Here is a 21,381-nt window from a genome sequence, read left to right as displayed (position 1 = left end):
TGGAGAGTTAGAGAGGCCAGGCCAGGGGTAGTAATGGTTATCGGGTCTGCCTCCGGGTGGTGATGACTACGACGGCGCGGGCTCCATAGTAATAATTGAGGTTGCATTGTGGTGAGAATGGAAGGATCCACAATGTCTTCCCGAGTTATTACGAGAGCATATACCATTGACTTAGCATTGTGTGTTAGGTGGTAAATGAATTAATAATAGCATGCACCATGGACTATTTGTGATTGTGTGATTGTGCATCCCCTTTCTCTCTCTCACTAGCTCGGTGGAGCTAACCCCGTGTACACATTCTTTTTAGATTTGGATGCGATGATTACTTGTGGAGCCGAGACCGTGACTAGGGATCATGGCGATGGTTGCCCATGATGATTGTGCCTACGGGCTATACTGCTACTTGGGATTGTTCCCGTTTTATTATTTTTGAGCATTGTGTTTTGTATAAACTTTTATGTTTTACCTTTTGGTAGCTACTTGATGGTCATAGGAATTTTGTAACTATGTTACTTATTATCATTAGCCAATGAACATCTTATAGTTATTTCTTTTACGCTTCCGCAAACTCTGACCTATCTTGGAATGTAATATTCCTTTATCTTTCGCACTCTGATATTATTGTATTATAATATTGGTTTATGACTGTGAGTTGACCACTGCATCGAGATCCTGGCGGTGAGGTGGGATGATGCGTGTCACCCCAATCATACCCTGATATTATATTTTATCCCTTGTCGGGATAGGGGTGTGACACTTCTCTTCCGCGATTTTGGGGAGGAGGAGAGATAAGAGAATAAAAGGGGTTCTTTTAGTTTTAAGGGGGTAGAAGGGACTTTAGGGAGTGTTTGGTTAGGGGTCTTTAGGATGTGGTTTAGGTCCTTAGGCTTTAAAATGGGTTTTGGGCTAGGCATTAGGCCACGTTTGGTCCAAGTCATGGCCCTTAGGTCCATTTAGGTAGTTAGGGTCTATTTGGGTTGGATCCAAACCTCACTTAGGCCTATTAGCCCTTAGGTCTTGTTTGGTTTAGGCTAGGGTGTCTAAAACCCATTATTCACCAGAGTTAGGCTTTATGGGCCCCACTTCATGCTCCAAATAACCAATTCATGGCAAGGGTAAGGGTTCACATGGTCCAAGGGTTCAATTAGGGTGCCTAGGACAAGGGGGTGTGGGTCCCACAGGAAAACTAGCCAAAAAGGCTGATGACAGTGCGGGCGGATCCTCGAGCAGATTCAGTTCAGGTGAGTCCGTTCATGACTCCGGTGCTGCTGTCATGGCCCCAACTTCAAGGAAAATGGCGGGACTTTGGTCCACACTCCCAAAACTTCGAGGGGGTTCTTTCTATGGTATTTCCAGTTCAAGGCCATTAGTGTTGACCATAGCCACAGGGCAATTCCCATTGGGTAAGGTCTGAATTGCCCCGTGGTACAAGGGGATATTTGGGGTGCGGTTGTAACATATGAGATACTTATTACTACGGTATTTAAGATTGTAGCAACAAAGGACCGTGTAACTGCAGAAACAAAACCGCAGTTAAAAATTGCAGTAAAATGGGGTACTTATTGCTGCAGTTTTAAATACCGTAGCCACAGAGGACCCTGTAACTACGAAAACCAATCCGCAGTTGTAAGTACCGCGGTCCTCCGGGACGAAGGTTTCCTCAGCCCTTCTTTCTGGTGTCTTGGTGACATAGGGTTTTGAGAGATACATGTGTTTGTGTATGGATGTGGATAACATTATCAATATATGATAAATAGGGGATTGGGATCATGCATTAAAATATGTTAACCTAATGAGAAGTCGCCACCTAGGGTTAGGGCCTAGGACCCATTAAGTGTAGCCCTACCCGTGGTGAGCGGAATCGGGCTCCGTGACTCCATATGGTCCAACCAAAGGTTCGGGTAAGGGGTCAGGTTATGAGTGTGGGAAGGTGTTAGGCACCCACCTCGCCCGGCCGAAGCCGGTCTCTCTGTGTTAGATGCTACGTAAGGACGAATGTTGTTTCTCTCTTATTACGGGGATGGGGGATATTATGAACTACATTCAGGTGCTATGAATTAAACTAAAGTACAATAAACTACATTATATATGTAAAAAGTGCAGATTAAAGTGGTAAAACATGAAAGGACTACATTGGATCGACAAAATGCAATAATTATACCTGTATGGTTGTATGCCCCTGGCTCAGGGGAGATGGACGAATGGACTGACGCTGCTTCTTTCTCGGCGGAGTAACGGCTCTTTCGAGTGATTTGGAAAAGAGTAAACAGACAGAATAACGTCTGTAACAAGGGAGTTTTGATGGTTATCCGTGCACAGACGGGATACCAAAGCTAAGGAGCCAAAACGCTCTATACTCAGAGGGACAATCGAAGGATCTGTCCACCCCAGGGAAACCTCACATACACACTCATGAGAGAAGGAGGAGATATGAGGGTGAAAAGGGGGAAAAGATGCAAGGAATCACTTGGGGAGGGTCTCTCTACCCAAAATTCCTTGGGAAATGTGGGAGGGGACCCTCCTATTTATAGGGAGGGACCTTTTCTCTCTCCTAGCCGAAAAGTCCTCCACGACGCCGTGGGGAGCTTTTCCACGGCGCCGTGGGTGACATCAGCAGGCTGATGTCACACCCCCTCATGGCACCATGGAAATCCGGTACACCTCCCCACAGTGCCGTGGGAAGGCATCCATGGCGCCGTGGGCGCGCAGTGCCATTTTTCCTTTTTTTTGGGCCTAAAATGGGCCATTTTGTGCTCAGTATGGTTCTTGGTCCTATAGGCCAGGTATCTTTGGGTCTGAAAAGAGGGGGGGTGCGTCGTCCATCGTCCATGTCCCGTTGTCATCATCGCCAATTAGGGGGTGACAAAAATCAGTGTCTACAGCAGTTAAAAGTCTCAATAATATATGATACTTATTGCTGTGGTATTTAAAACCGTAGTAACAGATGACCCCTATAACTGTGAAAACAAAATCGCAGTTAAAAATTGCGGTAATATGAGATACTTATTATTGCGGAATTCAAAACCACAGTAAAAAGCGGACCCTATAACTACGAACACAAAACTGTAGTTAACAAGTGTAGTAATACGGGATACTTATGGCTACGGTATTAAAAACCGCAATAATAGAGGACCTTATAACGGCGGAAACAAAATCGTAGTTATATGAGATACTTATTGATGCGGTATTTAACATCGCAATAATAGAGGACCTTACAATTGTAGAAACATAATCTTAAAAATCGTAGTTATATGTGATACTTATTGATGCAGTATTTAAAATTACGATAACTACATTTATCCCCCAACTTGTCAGCCGTAATTTCTCTACCTATCAAGTAATACTTGGGATGGTGATCTCTTTTCTCAAGTGGTGGGAGAAGATAGACCAGGACGTGTTCGTGGGTTAGGATTGGGTATAACAACTTCTTCGTCTTCTCGTCACTCCGGGCTTTGAGCAGGATAGGAGAGGTGATACTGATCAAGTACTTTTATTGCAAAATAAAGTTGGTGTGATGGAAACCCAAATCAGTATGCTAATATCAACCGTTTAAGAACTACATCCGGGATTTCACATGGCAGATCTTGCAAGTGATCCATTACGACCGAAGGGACAGGTATATAAATATTTTAAGAGTTTCATTTATTTCAGAGATTTTTTTTGTTGTCTATTATAATTTATTGGTCATTATTGTTGGACCCAACTTCAAGCATTGCCGATCCAAACCCTTCAAGTTTTTTTCTAACCATCCATAGATTAGTTCAGCACACCGAGAATAGCATACAAAACACTAAGCTGAATAATTAAACTTAAGAGATTATGGGTAAAAAATGGATAACAGTTGATATATTGTAGTCAGTGGGTGTGCTTCAAAATATAGGTAAATGTCAGGGGGTGGCGCTGATAATTTCCCTTTTTATTTTTAACTGTTATTTACTTTGAGAATAATCATTTGTTATCTATATTTGTGTGATAGGTACTTAATTCCTATAGTGGTCACGATGAGTCAACACTACAAGGGAATCACTCTTCTGTAGCGAGTCGTAATGCTTCTTCATCTCAACAAGGTAAACTGATATACAATTTATGGTTTAGTCATCCGTATTTATTAAATGATTGTTAACTGTTAATTTTATTAATATTGATTACAGGAAATATCCAACAAACTCAAAATTTAGTCAATCAAGGAGATGGTAAGACAATTGCAGAGTTCCCTAATAGTATAAAGCTTGGGAGGCATGGACCTAGTCAAGATCCGAACAAGGAGCATTCAACTACTAGTCGAGTCTAGTATTTTTTTTTTGGGCAAACAATATGAATTATTGGAGTTGAGTTTTATAGGATAAGATTGTTAATTTATTAGGTATTTTGAATTTAAGTGATTCAGATGATGAACATGATTTTAATTTTAGATGTATTTTGAATTTAAGTGATTGGGATGATATACAAGATTTATGCATTTATATGTATTTGGGATGATAAATAGTTGTAATTTATATTGTATTGAATGGATTATGTGGATGCAAGAAATAGGTGTGTGTGTGTGTATATATATACAGCTAATATCCGTAGCACAACAATCTGTAACTAGAAAATCGCAATCACAAATTTTTAGTCACAAAATTTCGTAGCTAAAATATGCAGTTATAAATTTACTATAGGAAAATCCACAGCTAAATATCTGCATCTATAACTTTACTGAGGAAAAATCCGCATTAAAATATCCACAGTTATAGATTTGCAGTGGAAATATCCGCAGCTAAAAAATTGCAGTTATATTTGCTGCGAAAACATTCGCAACTACAAATCCGCAGCTATAGATTTGTTGTGGAATAATCTGCATCAACAAATCCGTAGCTATAGATTTGTTGTGAAAAAATTCACATCAAAGAAATTCGCAGCTATAGACTTGCTGCGAAAAAGTCCATACCTAAAACTCCGCAGCTATAGACTTGCTGCGAAAAAGTCCGCATCTAAAAAATCTGTAGCTATAGACTTCCTACGGAAAAGTCCGCATCTAAAACTCCGCAGCTATAAACTTGCTGCGAAAAAGTCCGCATCTAAACATCTGCAGCTATACATTTGCTGCGGAAAAATCCGCAACTAAAAAACCACAGCTATAGAGTACCCTTTTCCTGTGGTAGGATATCCGTAGTTACAGAAGTAGCGACGACACTTATACCTGTAGTTTGAAAACCGCAGGTAATCCGCAGCTATAGACTATTGTTGCGAATTGTTTGACTTTTTACTGCGGAAAAAAGTGCAGTTATAAGCCCTTTTTGTTGTAGTGTGATACGATCATAAGCTGATGTGGCAAACCTTGTATCTAGTATAATAGAAAATAGTTAGAACCTATGGTATTTGGTTAGTTTGTGGGGGTAGATGGGTCAATATGCTAGATGGATAAGCAAGTTGGGGTAGATGGTTAAATAGGGGCGAGTACCCCATGTAAGAGGGCATGAATAGTGAATTCTCAATCTCCACCCAATTCTCTGTCTCTTCTTCGTCTTCTTCGTCTTCTTCTTCTATCTCTTTCCTTCTTCTCCTTCGTCCTCTCTCTCCTTTGTCTACTTTCTAATTCTCTGCTACAGAGATGAGACGTATCATAGTGAGATCACAGTTTTATACTTGTGACTGAATTTTTCTTTAACCATAGTGAAGAGAGAATCTCTTAATTTACGTGATTTGACGTTCAAATGAAGCTCTTGGAATAATATTAAGGGTATTTCAGACTTTGTACAATAAGAACAAAAGAAATAATGACACTCCATTCTCTTTACCCATGGTAAAGAAAAACTTCAGTCCCGTAATAAAATACTAATATAAAACTGGATTATATAGCTATGAATTGGCCTCATATTTTGGAACCGGAAAGAACCTTCAGCTAATGCTGGCTTTGTCCCGTGTCCATTTAGTAGTTAGAGTGAGACCCTATAAAAATAGACTAAAATATGAAACTTTTTCTTTTTATAATGACAAACCATCCATTATTTCGTACGTGATGCCATACATATTAAATAACCTTTTTTGGGGTCTTCCAATGGCTGAAATCATTACTATATTGAGGATATTTATTTATTTATTTTTGGGTACAATTATTGAGGATATTTTACCCTTAGGCTACGTTTGTTGTCCATTCTTGGAATGTATTCTAACTTGATAATGCATTTTGAGAAATATAGTCGTAATTTTGAAAAAAAAACTGAAGGATTTCAAACGCTTTCTTAATATAGTTGTATAGTTCATTTTCCTTAACGATGATTTGGGGTTGAGATCCTTAGGGGGTGAGGTGCTTAGGACCCACAAAATATTGAGGTTGAGAAGATGTGATGACAAATATGCATTAAATAAGAAGTAGGTCAAGATGTTTAAGATATGGGTGGAAACTAAGGCTGCATCATTCGGTATAATTTCTTGGAATGCATTATCAACCTATAATGCATTAGTCTAAGAATGCACACCAAATCCATCCATAACCTCCTCTTTTGTTTCCTTCAAGCAGTTTGGGCTAAGGACCTATCTTGCTTCATGTTTTTCATCCTGTCTAAATTGGCTTAAAAGTTTTGTATCTTTTGATCTTCTCTCTAGCTAATGAAGTCTTTCATTACTCAAAAAAAAAAAAAAAAAATCATATCATTAGTGTCCCCCCAGGTAAAGAACAAACACAAGTATGTATTTCCTTCTCAAATTTTTTTTTTTAAAATCACCATACAATTAATGATTTGGATTGAGTTTTCCTCCAGACATGGTGAATGAAAATCCATTCTCTGGGAGGCTTCAGATGCGCATGAGAGAGTATTTTGGGGAACATAGTAAGACCCTATAGGGGTTTGTAAACCCTAGGATTGTGTGGTGAATCTTCAACGCGTGGTGAAGGAAAACTTTTTTTTAATGATTTTATTTTTTAGAAGTCAAAATAGTCATTTCAATTAAATTTTAAGAGATTTTCCATATTTTCATTGACATCGCTGAAAATGTTATCAGAAGCCTTGACATGAATACCTTTACTTTAGACGGATGTTTATGAAAAATGCAAATTTAGAAGTTCATAAAACTATAAAAAAAAATAAATAAAAAAAAAAAAAAAGGGAAAAGGAACGCTAATTTGTTGTTGGGCGCGACGTGACCTGCACCCAGAACAACCCAATGCGAAAAGATCGGCGCACCCTTGGAACTTTTTGGCTTTCAAGGGGATGGGCCAGTCTTTTCATGATGGGTTGTGTCTGGGCACAACTACACGCCGCGTCCAGAGATCGGTTAACGTTCTTTCTCTCAAAATAAAATATAGAGATAAGATTTTTCACGTGATTAGTATGGAAGGAATCTCTCACATCACATCAATCATAGTATGAAAATGGTTTCTTCAATAGGAAAATTCAAATAGTAAGGGGGAGAAAACATGGCTTTATTAAAATTTATGTTGGTGGTGCTTCTCTTGGATATCCAAGGCTGAAAGATATTGGTGGCGTTTTTCGAGATCCCCATGGCTAGTTTCTTGGGGTGTCTGCGCCTCTGCGGAGTTCACTGGAACAACTTATGCATATGTTGCTGAAATACGAGTTGTCCAGAAAGCCCTCTCCCTTGCTATAGCTTAACTTTCAGTTCCTTGTTCTGGAAAGTGACAATCATATGATCGTCAATTTGTTGAAGAGAATAACGATTAACACTTCATGGAGAATTGCTCACATAATCCACGATTGTCTTTCGCTATAGCTCAACTTTTTTATCATGTAATGTTCATCTATATATATTTAGAAGGGAATTCTGTGGCTGACTATTTTGCTTCTTTTGGCCTTAATAAGAGGACAATTGTAGTTTGGGAGATGAATCCTCCTAATTTTGTTTCTTCTTTCTTATTTGCTGATCTAGCGTGTTGTTCTTTCTCACATTTTATTAACTCTCGAGCCTCGGTTCTTGTAATATAATTTCGTTTTATTATCAAAAAAAGCTCACAATCCCAACGAGGATATTGATGAGCACATGCATGATAATGTTCTTAAGATTGACATTCATACTCATCTATCAAGAGGAAATCAGTCGAAGTATTTTGTATTCGATGTTGCAACTTTCTTATTGATATGAAACCTGATCATATTAATTGTTCTTGTTTATGTTTTATTTAAACTCTAAAATTCAATTGTAATAACTTGTTTAAACTCATGATTGTACTACCTAAACAATTTAAACAATTTTTAATTGTGATGTTTGTATTTATTTTTTGCTTAAAAATCATAAGTATAAAAGCCATGGTGTAATTGACAATTACGTTTTTTTTTGGCAAACAGCAAAAACGATTCTTTCAAGTGCGACCCATACAGATTTCTATTTCTTCTAAGTTTTAAAAACAGAAACTTTGCATGCAGAGCCTAAGTGATCCAGTTTTTTAAAAAACGACAAAACTCGTCGAATTTGTCATGACTTAGGTAAAAATATCGAATTTGTAATGATTTTAGGTAGAACTTATCTTTTCCACTTCTTCAACCTCACCCAATACCGTCATTAACTAAAAAACTCCAGGTTTCGTGGGGTCAAATAATTATTTTCAGGGAATGAAATCTTCCCATAATAGATTCCTAATACAAAACGGTTAGATCCCCTCCCCCCCCCCCCTTTTCACTCACGAATTTGAAGCTAAATCTCTAAAAACCCTAACATCCTTAAGCAAATCAATGTTTAAATGGAATTAAATATTCCCTTAATCGATTCTCTAGTAAAAAACGGTAAGATTCTCCCTTTTTTCTCTGGATTTGAAACCCCAAAGCTATGAATCATAGCTTCAAAGGCTCGAGACCAAGAAAACATGAGTTTTAAAACCCAAACAATGGCAAATATTGACTGATCCAATCGAGTTAGCCGATCCAAGAAACGATCCAGTAAAACCTTGTCGGATCGGCCTCGACCATTACCGATCCAATCCGAGATTACGAACCATGATGGTCAAACTCATTTGGTTTAACAACTACTACAAGTCCTCTTCCTTTTTTAACAAAAATAGCAAAGGGCGGGAGTGGGAGAAAAAATAATTCAATCCCCATCAGCAACATTGGTGGTACCATCGGGTATGTGGGTTTAGTCCCACATCGGGTGTGTGTGTGTGGTGTGTTTTGTGTATATCCGTCATTCTATGTTCCCAAAAGTCGGGAGTGGGAGAAAAAATAATTCAATCCCCATCAGCAACATTGGTGGTACCATCGGGTATGTGGGTTTAGTCCCACATCGGGTGTGTGTGTGTGGTGTGTTTTGTGTATATCCGTCATTCTACGTTCCCAAAAGTCGATTAACCTTTTAGGATTGGTGTGTAGTTTGTGTGACTACACCATGTTTCATCAAAAAAACCAAAAAAACATTGGCGATACCATGAATTTTAACCATGTGATCCAAAAACGTGTCTATCAAGATTGTTGGATCGACATGGATGATATCATAGGCCGCCTCTCGCAGATCTTATCAAATTCAAGACATTTCCCCATACCGTCCGCATGGGAAACCTGCTCCCTTCCAATAAATATGGCAGATTGGCAGTCTATTGTTTTTTTTGTTGTTGAAATAAACATGGTAGTCTACAACTGAACTTTGGTTTATGCAATAATTGAAAGGTTTACAATTATTGCATAGTTGGGGCCTAGGATCGATCATCCGGTGGACCCAGGGTTTTGAGCTATATATTTCAAATGCAGGTAGCGTTTTTTCTTCCATATAATATTTTCACAAGAAAATACTTATGTTTTTTTGGATAGGTAGGACACAGAGAGTTGAATTGATGATCTATTAATCATGAGATGTTGGTCTTTATTAATGGAGCCTATCCAATCGATCTGTCTGGGTGGAGACTTGTCAGACCACCAATGACCGCGTGGCTCTTGCACCTAGATACAGGGCATGTGAAAGTACCACCTTGATCCTCAAGATATAAGAAATCACATTTATGTTTATTCTTTGCATGTGCTCTCATTGGCCCCTATAGTGATGTAGATGCTACACGATCAAACACCGATCCCTTGCCCATAACATTTATAATGGATGAGAGAGAAATTAAACCTAATCTGATGGATGATTATTGTGAATTGGTAAGTTGTTCTACTAAGAAGAAAACTAGGGTTTTGTTGATGTGATGTCCTTTGAAATGTTTCTATCCATAATCAATCAAGGCATGTCGTTATCTGTATTCAGGGATGTCATTACTTTTTTTTTTGGATGCCAAACAAAACGTACTATCAAAAAATAAACTTAAATACATTATCTACAACCACAATAGACAGTTTACCGGCATGAGCCTTATATCAAGGATTTCATTACTCATTTTAGATGTTTGTACATAATGGTATGAAGGGAAAAAAGAACACTAGCTGGACGTGTGACCTAGGGGTCAACCAGTCGGGCTGGGTCGGGCCTAGTTGGGCCTCATCAATTTTGCAGGTTGCACCATGTGCGACTGTTAATGTATTCGGGCCAGGCCTGGATGGGCTCGGTCGGTCTTGGGCTCTAAACAGTACATTAAAATCGAGCCTTAACTGGGTTGTGGGCCTGTTTAACTCTAGTTGGTCTTTAAACAGACTCTAAACGGTGCAGCCCTAAAATATGCACATCAATCCAAGCAGGCTAGTTAGGCTCAATTCGGTCTATAATTGATCATTTATCCAACGCAAAGCTGGCCGCTTACACCATTAACACGCACCTAAACAACCAACGTCACCCTCATTTTTAACCAACTCAGTCATCTTCTGACTAAGTTCATATGTGACGTTGAGCAATTTAACTCTGGAAATCAAACAAATGATGCACTGGAAAAGCCAAACATTCTTAAAGGTTCATAATCTGTCGGGCCTTAGCTGGGTGGGCTAGGTTGGGCTCATAACCGGTTGGTTTGGCCAGGCGCCTAACGGGTTAGAACCCAACACTGGAAACGACCAAGCCCAACAAGTTTAATATTCGGGTCGGGCTTTAACTGGGTGGGCCTGTCGGGCCGGGCCTCAAATTGACACCCTTAGTGTGACATTGGCACTCAGACATGGGATCATGTGAAATTACAGCTCTACCCCCATGAAATTAAAAATTCCCTATATGTTGATGCCTCTACACGCGCTCTTATTGGCACGTATAAAATAACCACTGATGACCCCACACACTCTCATTAGGGTGAAATAGATATTTACTATCATATCGCTATTGTCATTGCCTTACACATTTTTATAAGTTGAGAGTGAAATGAAAATATTGTCCTTGCTGAAAAAAAATCACTTGTGAAAATCTTTACTTCTTCTTGAGTTTTAATTATAGGATTCCTGTCATTTACGATTATTATGGATACGTATTTGAATCAAAATATTTGATTGTTATTGTCCCACGTGTTCTTAAAACCTTGGCAAGCCCCCTTTCTTTAGGAAACTTGGAGAGTAATTCGAGTGAGGGAGGGTTTAAATTGCTGCAGGCCATGACTCACATGACTCATTAGTCACGAATATACAATATGGAAGACTATGGAGTAACTAATTTAGCTACAGATTTCTTTGATTGAATCTATATATTCAATGAAGATGAATTCATGTTTTGGTTCTTCTTTTAATCTGGTTAATAATAAACTATTTAAGTAAGAAATGTTGAAATGTACGTCTTAACAGATACCAGCATATCCATTTTCTGTTTGTAATCATAAATTAAAATATACAGTTGTCCACAATACCTTTGTATTTCCAGTCTGGTTTTAGTGAAAGAATGGAATCCTGCAATATACCGTAAGAGGGCCAAAAATTGAAGTGAGAATTCATAATCCATTAGTCCTTATTACTTCAAAATTCAATTTTTAGACAGATAATCATCAAAGAATCAATGTATTCTTTGACTGGAGGATTGCAATTGTTGAATCCAATAGTCTCCTTTGAAATTATCTCGATAACCATCAAGATCGGAGTAAGCAAGCTTGACACTAATGGTAGCCATTTGCTCTACCCAGTCCTCCATAGGTGGCAACCCCAACTGAGCAGCGAGCCAGTTTTTGTACTCAAACTACAAAAACAACACAAAGATTGTCTGTAAGCAATTGGAATTCCCACAAAAAGTAGGGTTCAAAGATCAAAACCATCACAAGCATCAGCAACATCCTTGTGTGTGTGAGAGAGAGATTTGAACAAAATCCATTTTCTTAGTAATGTTTCTTGTTGTACAATATGTTATTGATGGTTTACTTGCTGGGAAACTACTTTAATCTGGGTGTGAGATCAAAAGAAATGGGCTATAAAACCTTGTCCTTGTCCAATTTATGGGTGTAGTGCTTGGGTCTTCTTGTCTCCTCCATATGTTGGTAGTGTTCTTCAACAGAGTTCATCATCCCCTGCTCTGATGGCAGTAGCACCTTGCCAGATAAAACCTGTGCTACCCACTTGGCCTGTAGCTCAAATGTCTTGAAGGGGATAACCTGGTGACAGTGAATGAGAGAGCGTATGCTATTAATTATCTAAACAGATAAAGAAGTTAAAACTAAGTGTTAGGTTTATATAACAGAGCTGATCCGGGCTCTTTAAGAACTTTATATTTGGACTATTGATCGCTTCGTATCAATCAAAATCATCATCATAATTATATCAACCAACCATTAAAGGTAAGCCCACAAAAGATAGCCACGGAGCCAAGCGAGGTGGAAAAACGTGCTTGTACAGGGGGCCAACTCGATTATCCTCCACAGTCACAATTTCATTTGTTTCAAGAAATGGGAAATTGTATACACTTAATTTAACCCCCATCAGCTCCAGCTATCCTCAAAATCAAGATTTTCTCTTTCTTAACTTCTAAGAGCATAGGTAAAATTCAAACTGTAGAACAAGAAAAAGAATTACACAAAATTACAGATCAAATAAAAATGAAGATAGAAGTGATTGGTCCATATATACCCTGTACAGTGGAAAATGATATCTGCAAAAACTGAGGATCCATCTTGCAAAGCCACCTTACCATCCTCAGAAACACATTCTATCTGTAAGATGAGACTCAAATTTAGTCAGTTGATGCCTTCCCATTAAGAAGATCTTCGTAACAGAACACTTACCATTGAATGTTGCCATGTATTACAGTGGTTGTCCAACTTCACAATTTTGACATTTGGGGACCTTGATACTATATGGACTTCCTTAGAAACTTCGAAGATATCTCTGGAAATGTCATGGGCGCTAGGCCCATCTCCAATCAATACGACAATCTGAACAGCAGAAGTACGCATTAATAATCAAATAAACTGCAGCAAGTACAATGTATAATAACGTGAATGAATTGATCCTGCAATCTAACAAAATAGAGGGAAATTATTGAAAATGTAAAAACTCAATGAAACTTTCTAATACAGATTTCTGTTCAATGTTAATTGAATCAGTCCACATTGTCATATTAAAGAAATTACAGAGAAGGAAACAACCTGAGAATACTTAAGAAGATTGCAGTTTAGACAAGAGGTAATGGATATTTATAAGACTACAAGAAGTACATCTCCTTTCCCTAATAAAAATTCTTGGCACATTTGGTCTTTGTACTCTGTAACTGCTTTATTGATCTCTTCAGTCTCATGTTGACGAATGCAAAGCAAATTGTTAATATCTCTGCGATATACATGTAATCTCACCAATTAAGTAACCTTGTTATGACGCTGTGGGCAAGCTTGCCTTTTGTGCTGCCATCTATCATATTTGGATGGGGAGGACATCAAAAGGATGACAACGGAATCTAGCACCTTTCACCAAATTTGGGAGTGTTTTTCCATTTGAAGTCCTCTTGGATATCCCTCGAAAAAGGCATGGTGTTCAGTCTTGGGACCTTCCTATCCAGTTGCACATAGGAGATTCCATTGGGGATTGTTTATTTCTTATTGTTCCTTGTTTGTTCCTTCTCTTCACTGGACTCCTCCCCAATTAGGGATCCCTGTCTGTATTCTCTTGGGCTCTTTGAATATAATTCATTATCCATTAAAAAAGAAAAAGAGATAAGAGTAGGGGTTGGAAGGAAATGGGTTTCTTATAACTAAAGCTACTAAAGTATATATGCAAAGATTTTCTTTTGTGGAGATAAAATCATATAATTCAAGAGTAGTTTGTATTCACACACCTGGTCTCGAAATGGTTCAGGAATTCGGTAATTGTGGCTATGTATTTGCTTTCCGGGCCACTTATCAATGCCTATCCAAGATTCAGACAACAATAATTGAAACAAATAATGGATTAGAGAACAACCAAATTCACTTAAGAAAGATTAATGAAGAATCTCATCTCTAATAACTTATAAAAATGATGAAATGCCTAATGCTGGAGGACTGAAGCAGAAGCATAAAACTAAGAATCGATAACATGATGAGAATGGTAATTAGTTAATTCATGTAGCTTTGAAACAATTAGAATGAATACTAACTGTTTCACTAAAAAAACTGGTCGAAGCAGACACCTGGAATCTCGGCGAATCTTGGTTCCGTATTGTGGCCGTTGCAGACGACGACGGCTTCAAACAGCTCTTCCAACAGCTCCTCCGATTCCGAAATGTTGCTCCGAGTGCGAGAGGAGCGAGACTGAAAGATCCATTCGTTTGGGCTTCCATGATTACGCTGCACGCGGACGACTTCAGTGTGGAAGCGGATCAACTCAACGAGTCGGAAGTCCTTGGCGAAGTCTTCCAGATAGGAGAGAACCTCCTCATGTCGAGGATACGTTCTGGAGTCTCCAGCATGGCCTTCCTTGAGGAATGGGTAATCCAAGAACCCCATGATCTGCCTCGGCCAATTGGTTCGGAGAGAACGGTAAAGACTGCTGTGGACATGAACCCCAAAACCTTCTTCCCCTTGACGACGACTCTGTTCAAGGATCAGAGTCGGACTCAGTGGGTGAGTTTCGACTCTGTCATCGTAAACCCATGTGCCTCCGAGTCGTTCACCCTTCTCAAACACCACCACCTTATGACCTTCCCTTCGGAGCTCCTGAGCAACGACGAGACCGCAAGGTCCAGCTCCGACTACGGCCACTTTAGCAGATGAAGAAGATCCTTCTGATGCCATGACTCAAAATCTCAATTCTTCATCGAATACGATGACTTTCTTCTCTACATACTAGTTAAAGTAGAGATAAAGCTTTATCATTAGAAAAATCTTAATAAAGTAGTTTAAAGAAAACAGATTTGTTTTTAGGAGGATAAATTCTGTCAATTAAATAATTTATCCAAACTTCAACTGGTATAACTTCTCCAAGCCAGCAACCCAGTTCCAGAGTTCCTGTACCGTAAGGAAATATATTGATAGCCGAAGTGGTAACCCGATCATATGGAAATTAATTGGAAAGTGTTATTTGTGGTCTTCTCCATTATGTATCCAATTGCTTATTGGCATGAAATGAAGAAAAGTTTTGTTTGACGGAGTATACCGCGCACACCTAGACATATTTGGGGGACATGAATATATAGACTCAAAGACTTGAAAAAAAGTCGTGATATATAGAGATCTACCGAATTATTTGTCGAATCCGAATAATTTGGTCATTATTAAAAACAAAAAAAAAAATATTCAAATTCGGGAATTATCCAGTGAATTAACCAACTAAACTTATGACTACCTGAAAAAAAGATAAAAATTAATTATCTAATATGTAGTTCTTGGTTAGAAGTCTTTTTTGTTTTTTTGTAGAAATTCTTGGTAAGAACTTAATAGTTATTAGCAAAAAAAAAAAATGGTAATATTTTGTTTTTTTTGATAATTTAAAATCATAGAATCGTTAAGAACAAACATTTTTGGCACGCATGACTCAATAAAATATCCATGATCAATTCCAAAAAGTCTCAACTTCAATTTTAGGTAATAAAAAATTGACCTAATGTTTTTATCACAATCATATTGTCAAGGTTTATCAAGGAAAAAATTATATAGTCAAGAACAGCATGGCATCCCAAAGTTTAACTTGAGATCCTTACAAGGAGATCTTATTGGTTATGATTTTTAATCTTAGTTATGCTTTTTGATTAATGAAACAAATGTTATCCCAATTCGAATCCGAATTTTATTTTGTCCGCTTCTTTGACCGAATTCTTAAATTAACAAAACGAATGATTCTGAATTATTCTCCGTTCGAATAATTATCGAATCCGAATTTGCTAACTAGGCTCAAAACTAGTCACCTCATCAGTGATCTACACTTGGTTGCCAACAATGACAACCTATATGCAACATAAAGCTAGAGAAAGTGAGATTGAAATGCATTAGCAATCTCACCTACATCCCCTAAATTCAAACTATTATAACTTTTAATGATGATATTCAATTTCGATCTCCTCTCCTCAAAGTCGAAGTAATTTGATGGAAATAACTATTGAGGTTTTGTTGAGGTATTTTTAAAGGACTATATAGATATTTTGGTACATTTCCTATATAGGGTTTCACTATAAACATGTAGCGAGAGTTCTTTCTCCGTAATGTAAAAAAATCTGAGAGAGGCGTGAGGAACGAGCGACTGTAATCCTATTCTCCAATGATAGTGAAACAGATCTCATCTCACCGTGGACATAGGCAACATTGTCGAACCACATATATCCTTGTGCGCATTGTGTGATTGTGTTTGCGATTTCCATTCTTCTCTGCATCGTATTAGGTTTTACAAATACCTTGTATTCGAATCTCCATATGTGACCCAATTGAGCCTAGACTTTTGCTCCCACAACCTTTCCTCCCGAGTGATTGAACGCTTCAGATTGCTTTAAGATATTTCTCACTTTAATTCCATTCCTCATGTCTGGTATGGTATGCACAGGAACAGATGGGATAAGAAAGTTGAGCTCAAAGAATGTCAATTCGGTTTTGCAACTTCCCCATTCCGTGCCTGTTCCAATATTTTAAGGCCTCAGTAAGCCCTGAGTTTTGGTCCATGGCTTAATATAATGCATAGTTAAGCTCTGGTCCAGCCAATTTGTGTATCGGGCCCAGCGTTAAGGATCAAGGTTAACAGGCTTGAGCCAGATGGGCAACCTCACCAAAACCGGGCCAGACACAGTCCTCATTGTCAGGACAACAATTTTGTTTCCTGCTTCTCTCGAAGAGTGAAAATTTTAAATAATCTGATACATAATTATAACAAGTAACGAGAAGCATCCAAGCATCTATCACTTGAAGAGTTGAAGTAACTAATTTCATGACAGATTTCTTTGATGGAATCTATATATACAGTGAAGACGATTTCAAGTTTTGGTTCTTCTTTTAATCTGGTTAATTATAAACTATTAAGTAAGAAATGCTGAAATGCATTAACAGATCCCAGCATATCCATTTTCTGTTTGTAATCATAAGTTAAAATATGCAGTTGTCAAGACTACCTTTGTATTTCCAGGCTTGTTTTACTGAAACAATGAAATCCTGCAATCTACCATACAAGGGCAAAAATTGAGGTGAGAATTCATAGTCCATTAGTCCTTGTTACTTCAACATTCAATTTTTAGACACATAAATCATCAAAGAATCAATCTATTCTTTGACTGGAGGATTGAAATTGTTCAATCCAGTCGACTCCATTGAAATTATCTCGATAACCATCAAGATCGGACAATAAAAGCTTGCCAGCGATGATAGCCATTTGCAGTATCCAGTCCTCCATGGGTGGCAATCCTACCTGCGCAGCGAGCCAGTTTTTGTACTCAAACTACAAAAAACAAAAAAGAATGTCAATGTAAGCAATTAGCATGCCAACACAAAGTACAGTTCAAAGATCAAAACCATCACAAGCATCAGCAACTTTCTTGTGTGTGTGGGTGAGAGAGATTTGAACAAAAGCCATAATCTTAGTAACATTTCTTCTTGTATAATATGTTATTGATGGTTTACTTGCTGGTAATCTGGGTGTGAGATCAAAAGAAATGGGCTACAAAACCTGTTCCTTATCAAATTTATGGGTGTAGTGTTTGGGTCTTCCTGTCTCCACCATATGTCGATAGTGTTCTTCAACAGAGTTCATCATCTCCTGCTCCGATGGTAGTAGCACCTTGCCAGATAAAACCTGTGCTAACCACTTGGCCTGTAGCTCAAAAGTCATGAAGGGGATAACCTGGTGACAGTGAATGAGAGAGCTAATGCTATTAATTATCCAAACAGAGTGTTAGGCTTATACAACAGAGCTGATCTAGGCTCTTTAAGAAATTTCTATCAACCAACCATTAATGGTATGCCCACAAAAGATAGCCAAGGACTCAAGCGAGGTGGAAAAACGTGCTTGTACAGGGGGCCAACTCGATTATCCTCCACAGTCACAATTCCATTTGTTTCAAGAAATGGGAAATTGAATTTATACCTGCACACCTTTGGCAAGTCAAGACAGAAAACATAGAAGTACGTACTTAGTTGAGGCGTGTGATGTTGCTGCACTTTAACCCCCATCAGCTTCACTTATCAAGATTTTCTGTTCCTTAACTTCTAAGATCATAGACAAAATTGAAATTGTAGAACAATATAGAGAATTACAGAAATTACAGACCAAATAAAACTGAAGATAGATAGAAGTGATTGGTTCATACCCTGTACAGTGGAAAATGATATCTGCAAAAACAGAGGATCCATCTTGAAAAGCAACCTTACCATCCTCAGAAACACATTCTATCTGTAAGATGGGACTCAAATTTAGTTACCTGATGCCTACCCATTAAGAAGATCTTTGTAACAGAGCACTTACCATTGAATGTTGCCATATATTACAATGGTTGTCGAACTTCCCAATTTTGACATTTGGGGACCTTGATGCTATATGGACTTCCTTGGAAACTTCTGAGATCTCTCTAGAAATGTCATCGGCGCTAGGCCCATTTCCAATCAATACAACAATCTATACAGCAGAAGTATGCATTAGTAATCAAATAAATTGCAGCAAATACAATGTATGAGTAAATAATAACATTCTACTACAGATTTCTGTTCAATGTTACTTCAACCAATTCACATTGTTATATTAAAGAAATTACAGAGAAGGAAACAACCTTATTCATAAGACTACAAGAAGTACTTCTTGGCACCTTTGATCTTTGCGGAGATAAAATCATATAATTCAAGAGTAGTATTCACACACACCTGGTCTCGAAATGGTTCAGGAATTCGGTAATTGTGGCTATGTATTTGCTTCCCCGGCCACTTATCAATTCCTATCCATTTTACCCAAAAAAAAAAAAAAAAATACAAAAAATACAAAAAAAATCAATGTTTGTTCAAGATTGAGTTTTGAAACAATTATAATGAATACTAACTGTTTCACTAAAATTACTGGTCGGAGCGACACCTGGAATCTCGGCGAATCTCGGTTTCGTATTGTGGCCGTTGCAGACGACGACGGCGTCAAACACCTCTGCGAACAGCTCCTCCGATTTCAATTCCGACTTCGATTCCGATTCGGAAGTATTGGTCCGAGTTGGAGAGGAGCGAGACTGAACGATCCATTCGTTTGGGCTTCCATTATTACGCTCCACGCGGACGACTTCAGTGCGGAAGCGGATCAACTCAACGAGTCGGAAATCCCTGGCGAAGTCGTCCAAATAGGAGAGGATCTCCTCGTGTAGAGGATACGTTCTGGAGTCTCCAACATGGCCTTCCTTGAGGAATGGGTAATCCAAGAACCCCATCAACTGCCTCGGCAAATTGGTTCGGAGAGAACGGTAAACGCTGCTGTGGACATGAACCCCTACACCTTCTTCCCCTTGACGACGACTCTGTTCGAGGAACAGAGTCGGACTCAGTGGGTTGGTCTCGAGTCTGTCATTGTAAACCCATGTGCCTCCGAGTCGGTCACCCTTCTCAAACACTACCACCTGATGACCTTCCCTTCGGAGCTCTCGAGCAGCGACGAGACCGCAAGCTCCAGCTCCGACAACGGCCACTTTAGTAGAAGAAGATCCTCCTGATGCCATTACTCAAAAATCTCAATTCCTCTTCTATCGAATGCGCTGACTTTCTTCGACATACTAAGTAGTACTAACATAAGCTTTATCATTAGAAAAAAACGTAAGCTTTATCATTAGAAAATCTTATTATAACTGAAGTAGTTTAAAGATAACAGATTTTTCTTTTTTTTCTGAAGATAAATTTTATCATTAAATAATGAGGAAGTGTTCTTTATTTGGGAGCACTGATCCTCTGCGCGCACGGGGGCCAATGGGAGAGTGTGCACCAGCATCAACTGATGCGGCATCTACACATTTCATGAAGGGTGGGGAGGTCATTTTGTCTCCATGTGTTCGGGCGCAGGGAGTAAAATTCAACACAAAGTTCTTTTTCCCATAAATAATTTATGGGCGCATGTTCTCTATTTGTGACGACATCTGGGTGCAGGCTGCACCTAGACACATGGGGTTGGATAGGGGTGGGGTTTGGAAGTGTTCTTTATCTGGGAGCACGGATCCCTTGCGTGCACGGGGGCCAATGGGAGAATGCGCACCGACATCAAGTGATGCATCATTTACACATTTCATGAAGGGTGGGGAGGTCATTTTGCCCCCATGTGTTTGGGCGCAAGCCATAAAATCCAAGACAAATTTCTTTTTCCCATAAATATGGGTGCATGTTCTCTATCCATGAGCGCATCTGGGTGCATGCTACGCTCAGACACATGGGGTTGGACAGGTGTGAGGTTTGGATTTTTTTTTTTTTTTTGGGGGGGGGGGGGGGGGGGGTAGGCTGGTCATTTCGCCCACCCCTGATGTGTCTGGGCGTACTCTGGACCCCCAATGCAAAGAACTTTAACCCATAATTCAAACTCCATTTGATATTACTTCTCCAGGAAACTGAGCGAGCAATCCTATTCTTGTACTGTAAGGAAATATATTGATAGCCCAAAGTGTTAACCTGATCATGTGGGAATTAATTGGCAACATGTTGTGTGGTCTTCTCCATTATGTACCTAGTTGCTTATTGGCATGATATATAACATTTATGGCCAAAAAAAATAAAATTTGTTAGGGAGTGTGTGTCTTGTGCTAAGACACTGAGCTGAGCGAAATGACCGCCTTGCCTCCCTTGAAAGGTGGAAATGACCACCCTATTTATGCTTCCACCCGTTCTCCCATTGGCCCCTATGTTGGTATAGGGGCCATACTCCCGGACTGAGAATATGTTCCTAACATTTATAATGGATGAGAGAGATAGAGAGAGAGAGAGAGAGAGGACCTAGGATGATTATTCTGGGTTAGTAAGTTCAAGGATTCAAGGATTTCATTACATACGGGAGATGTTTGTGTATAATAGCATAAAGTCTAGTTTTGATTTGTGATCTCCGACCTAACATAGGAGTACGTGAAATTATAACCCTGTTTCTATAGACTTAAAATTTTTACTTTTTTTTTTTTTTTTGATGTCCATGCAAGTGCGCTCTAATTGGTGTTTATAGAATAAGCATTGATGACTCA

At 38.8% G+C, this 21,381-nt stretch overlaps 1 protein-coding gene across 1 annotated transcript in view; it reads right to left on the bottom strand.

The window, feature by feature from the left end:
- Window positions 1–11,739: 11,739 nt before the first annotated feature.
- LOC122671704 (flavin-containing monooxygenase FMO GS-OX5-like) overlaps window positions 11,740–21,381 on the bottom strand; it is a 21,903-nt gene continuing 12,261 nt past the window's right edge. The window contains exons 2-8 of the mRNA XM_043869086.1: window positions 19,263–19,911; window positions 19,058–19,128; window positions 18,666–18,815; window positions 18,511–18,593; window positions 18,152–18,287; window positions 17,871–18,044; window positions 11,740–12,003 (exon numbers count right to left, since the gene is read on the bottom strand). Of these exons, the coding sequence (XP_043725021.1) occupies window positions 11,824–12,003; window positions 17,871–18,044; window positions 18,152–18,287; window positions 18,511–18,593; window positions 18,666–18,815; window positions 19,058–19,128; window positions 19,263–19,887 (1,419 nt within the window). The 5' untranslated portion in view covers window positions 19,888–19,911 and the 3' untranslated portion in view covers window positions 11,740–11,823. The remainder of the gene's footprint in view (window positions 12,004–17,870; window positions 18,045–18,151; window positions 18,288–18,510; window positions 18,594–18,665; window positions 18,816–19,057; window positions 19,129–19,262; window positions 19,912–21,381) is intronic.

The sequence above is a fragment of the Telopea speciosissima genome, chromosome 1, assembly GCF_018873765.1.
Source record: "Telopea speciosissima isolate NSW1024214 ecotype Mountain lineage chromosome 1, Tspe_v1, whole genome shotgun sequence".
Lineage (NCBI taxonomy): Eukaryota > Viridiplantae > Streptophyta > Magnoliopsida > Proteales > Proteaceae > Telopea > Telopea speciosissima.
The sequence above is the reverse complement of the archived record's forward strand: the minus strand, read 5'-3'. Positions and strand labels throughout refer to the sequence as shown.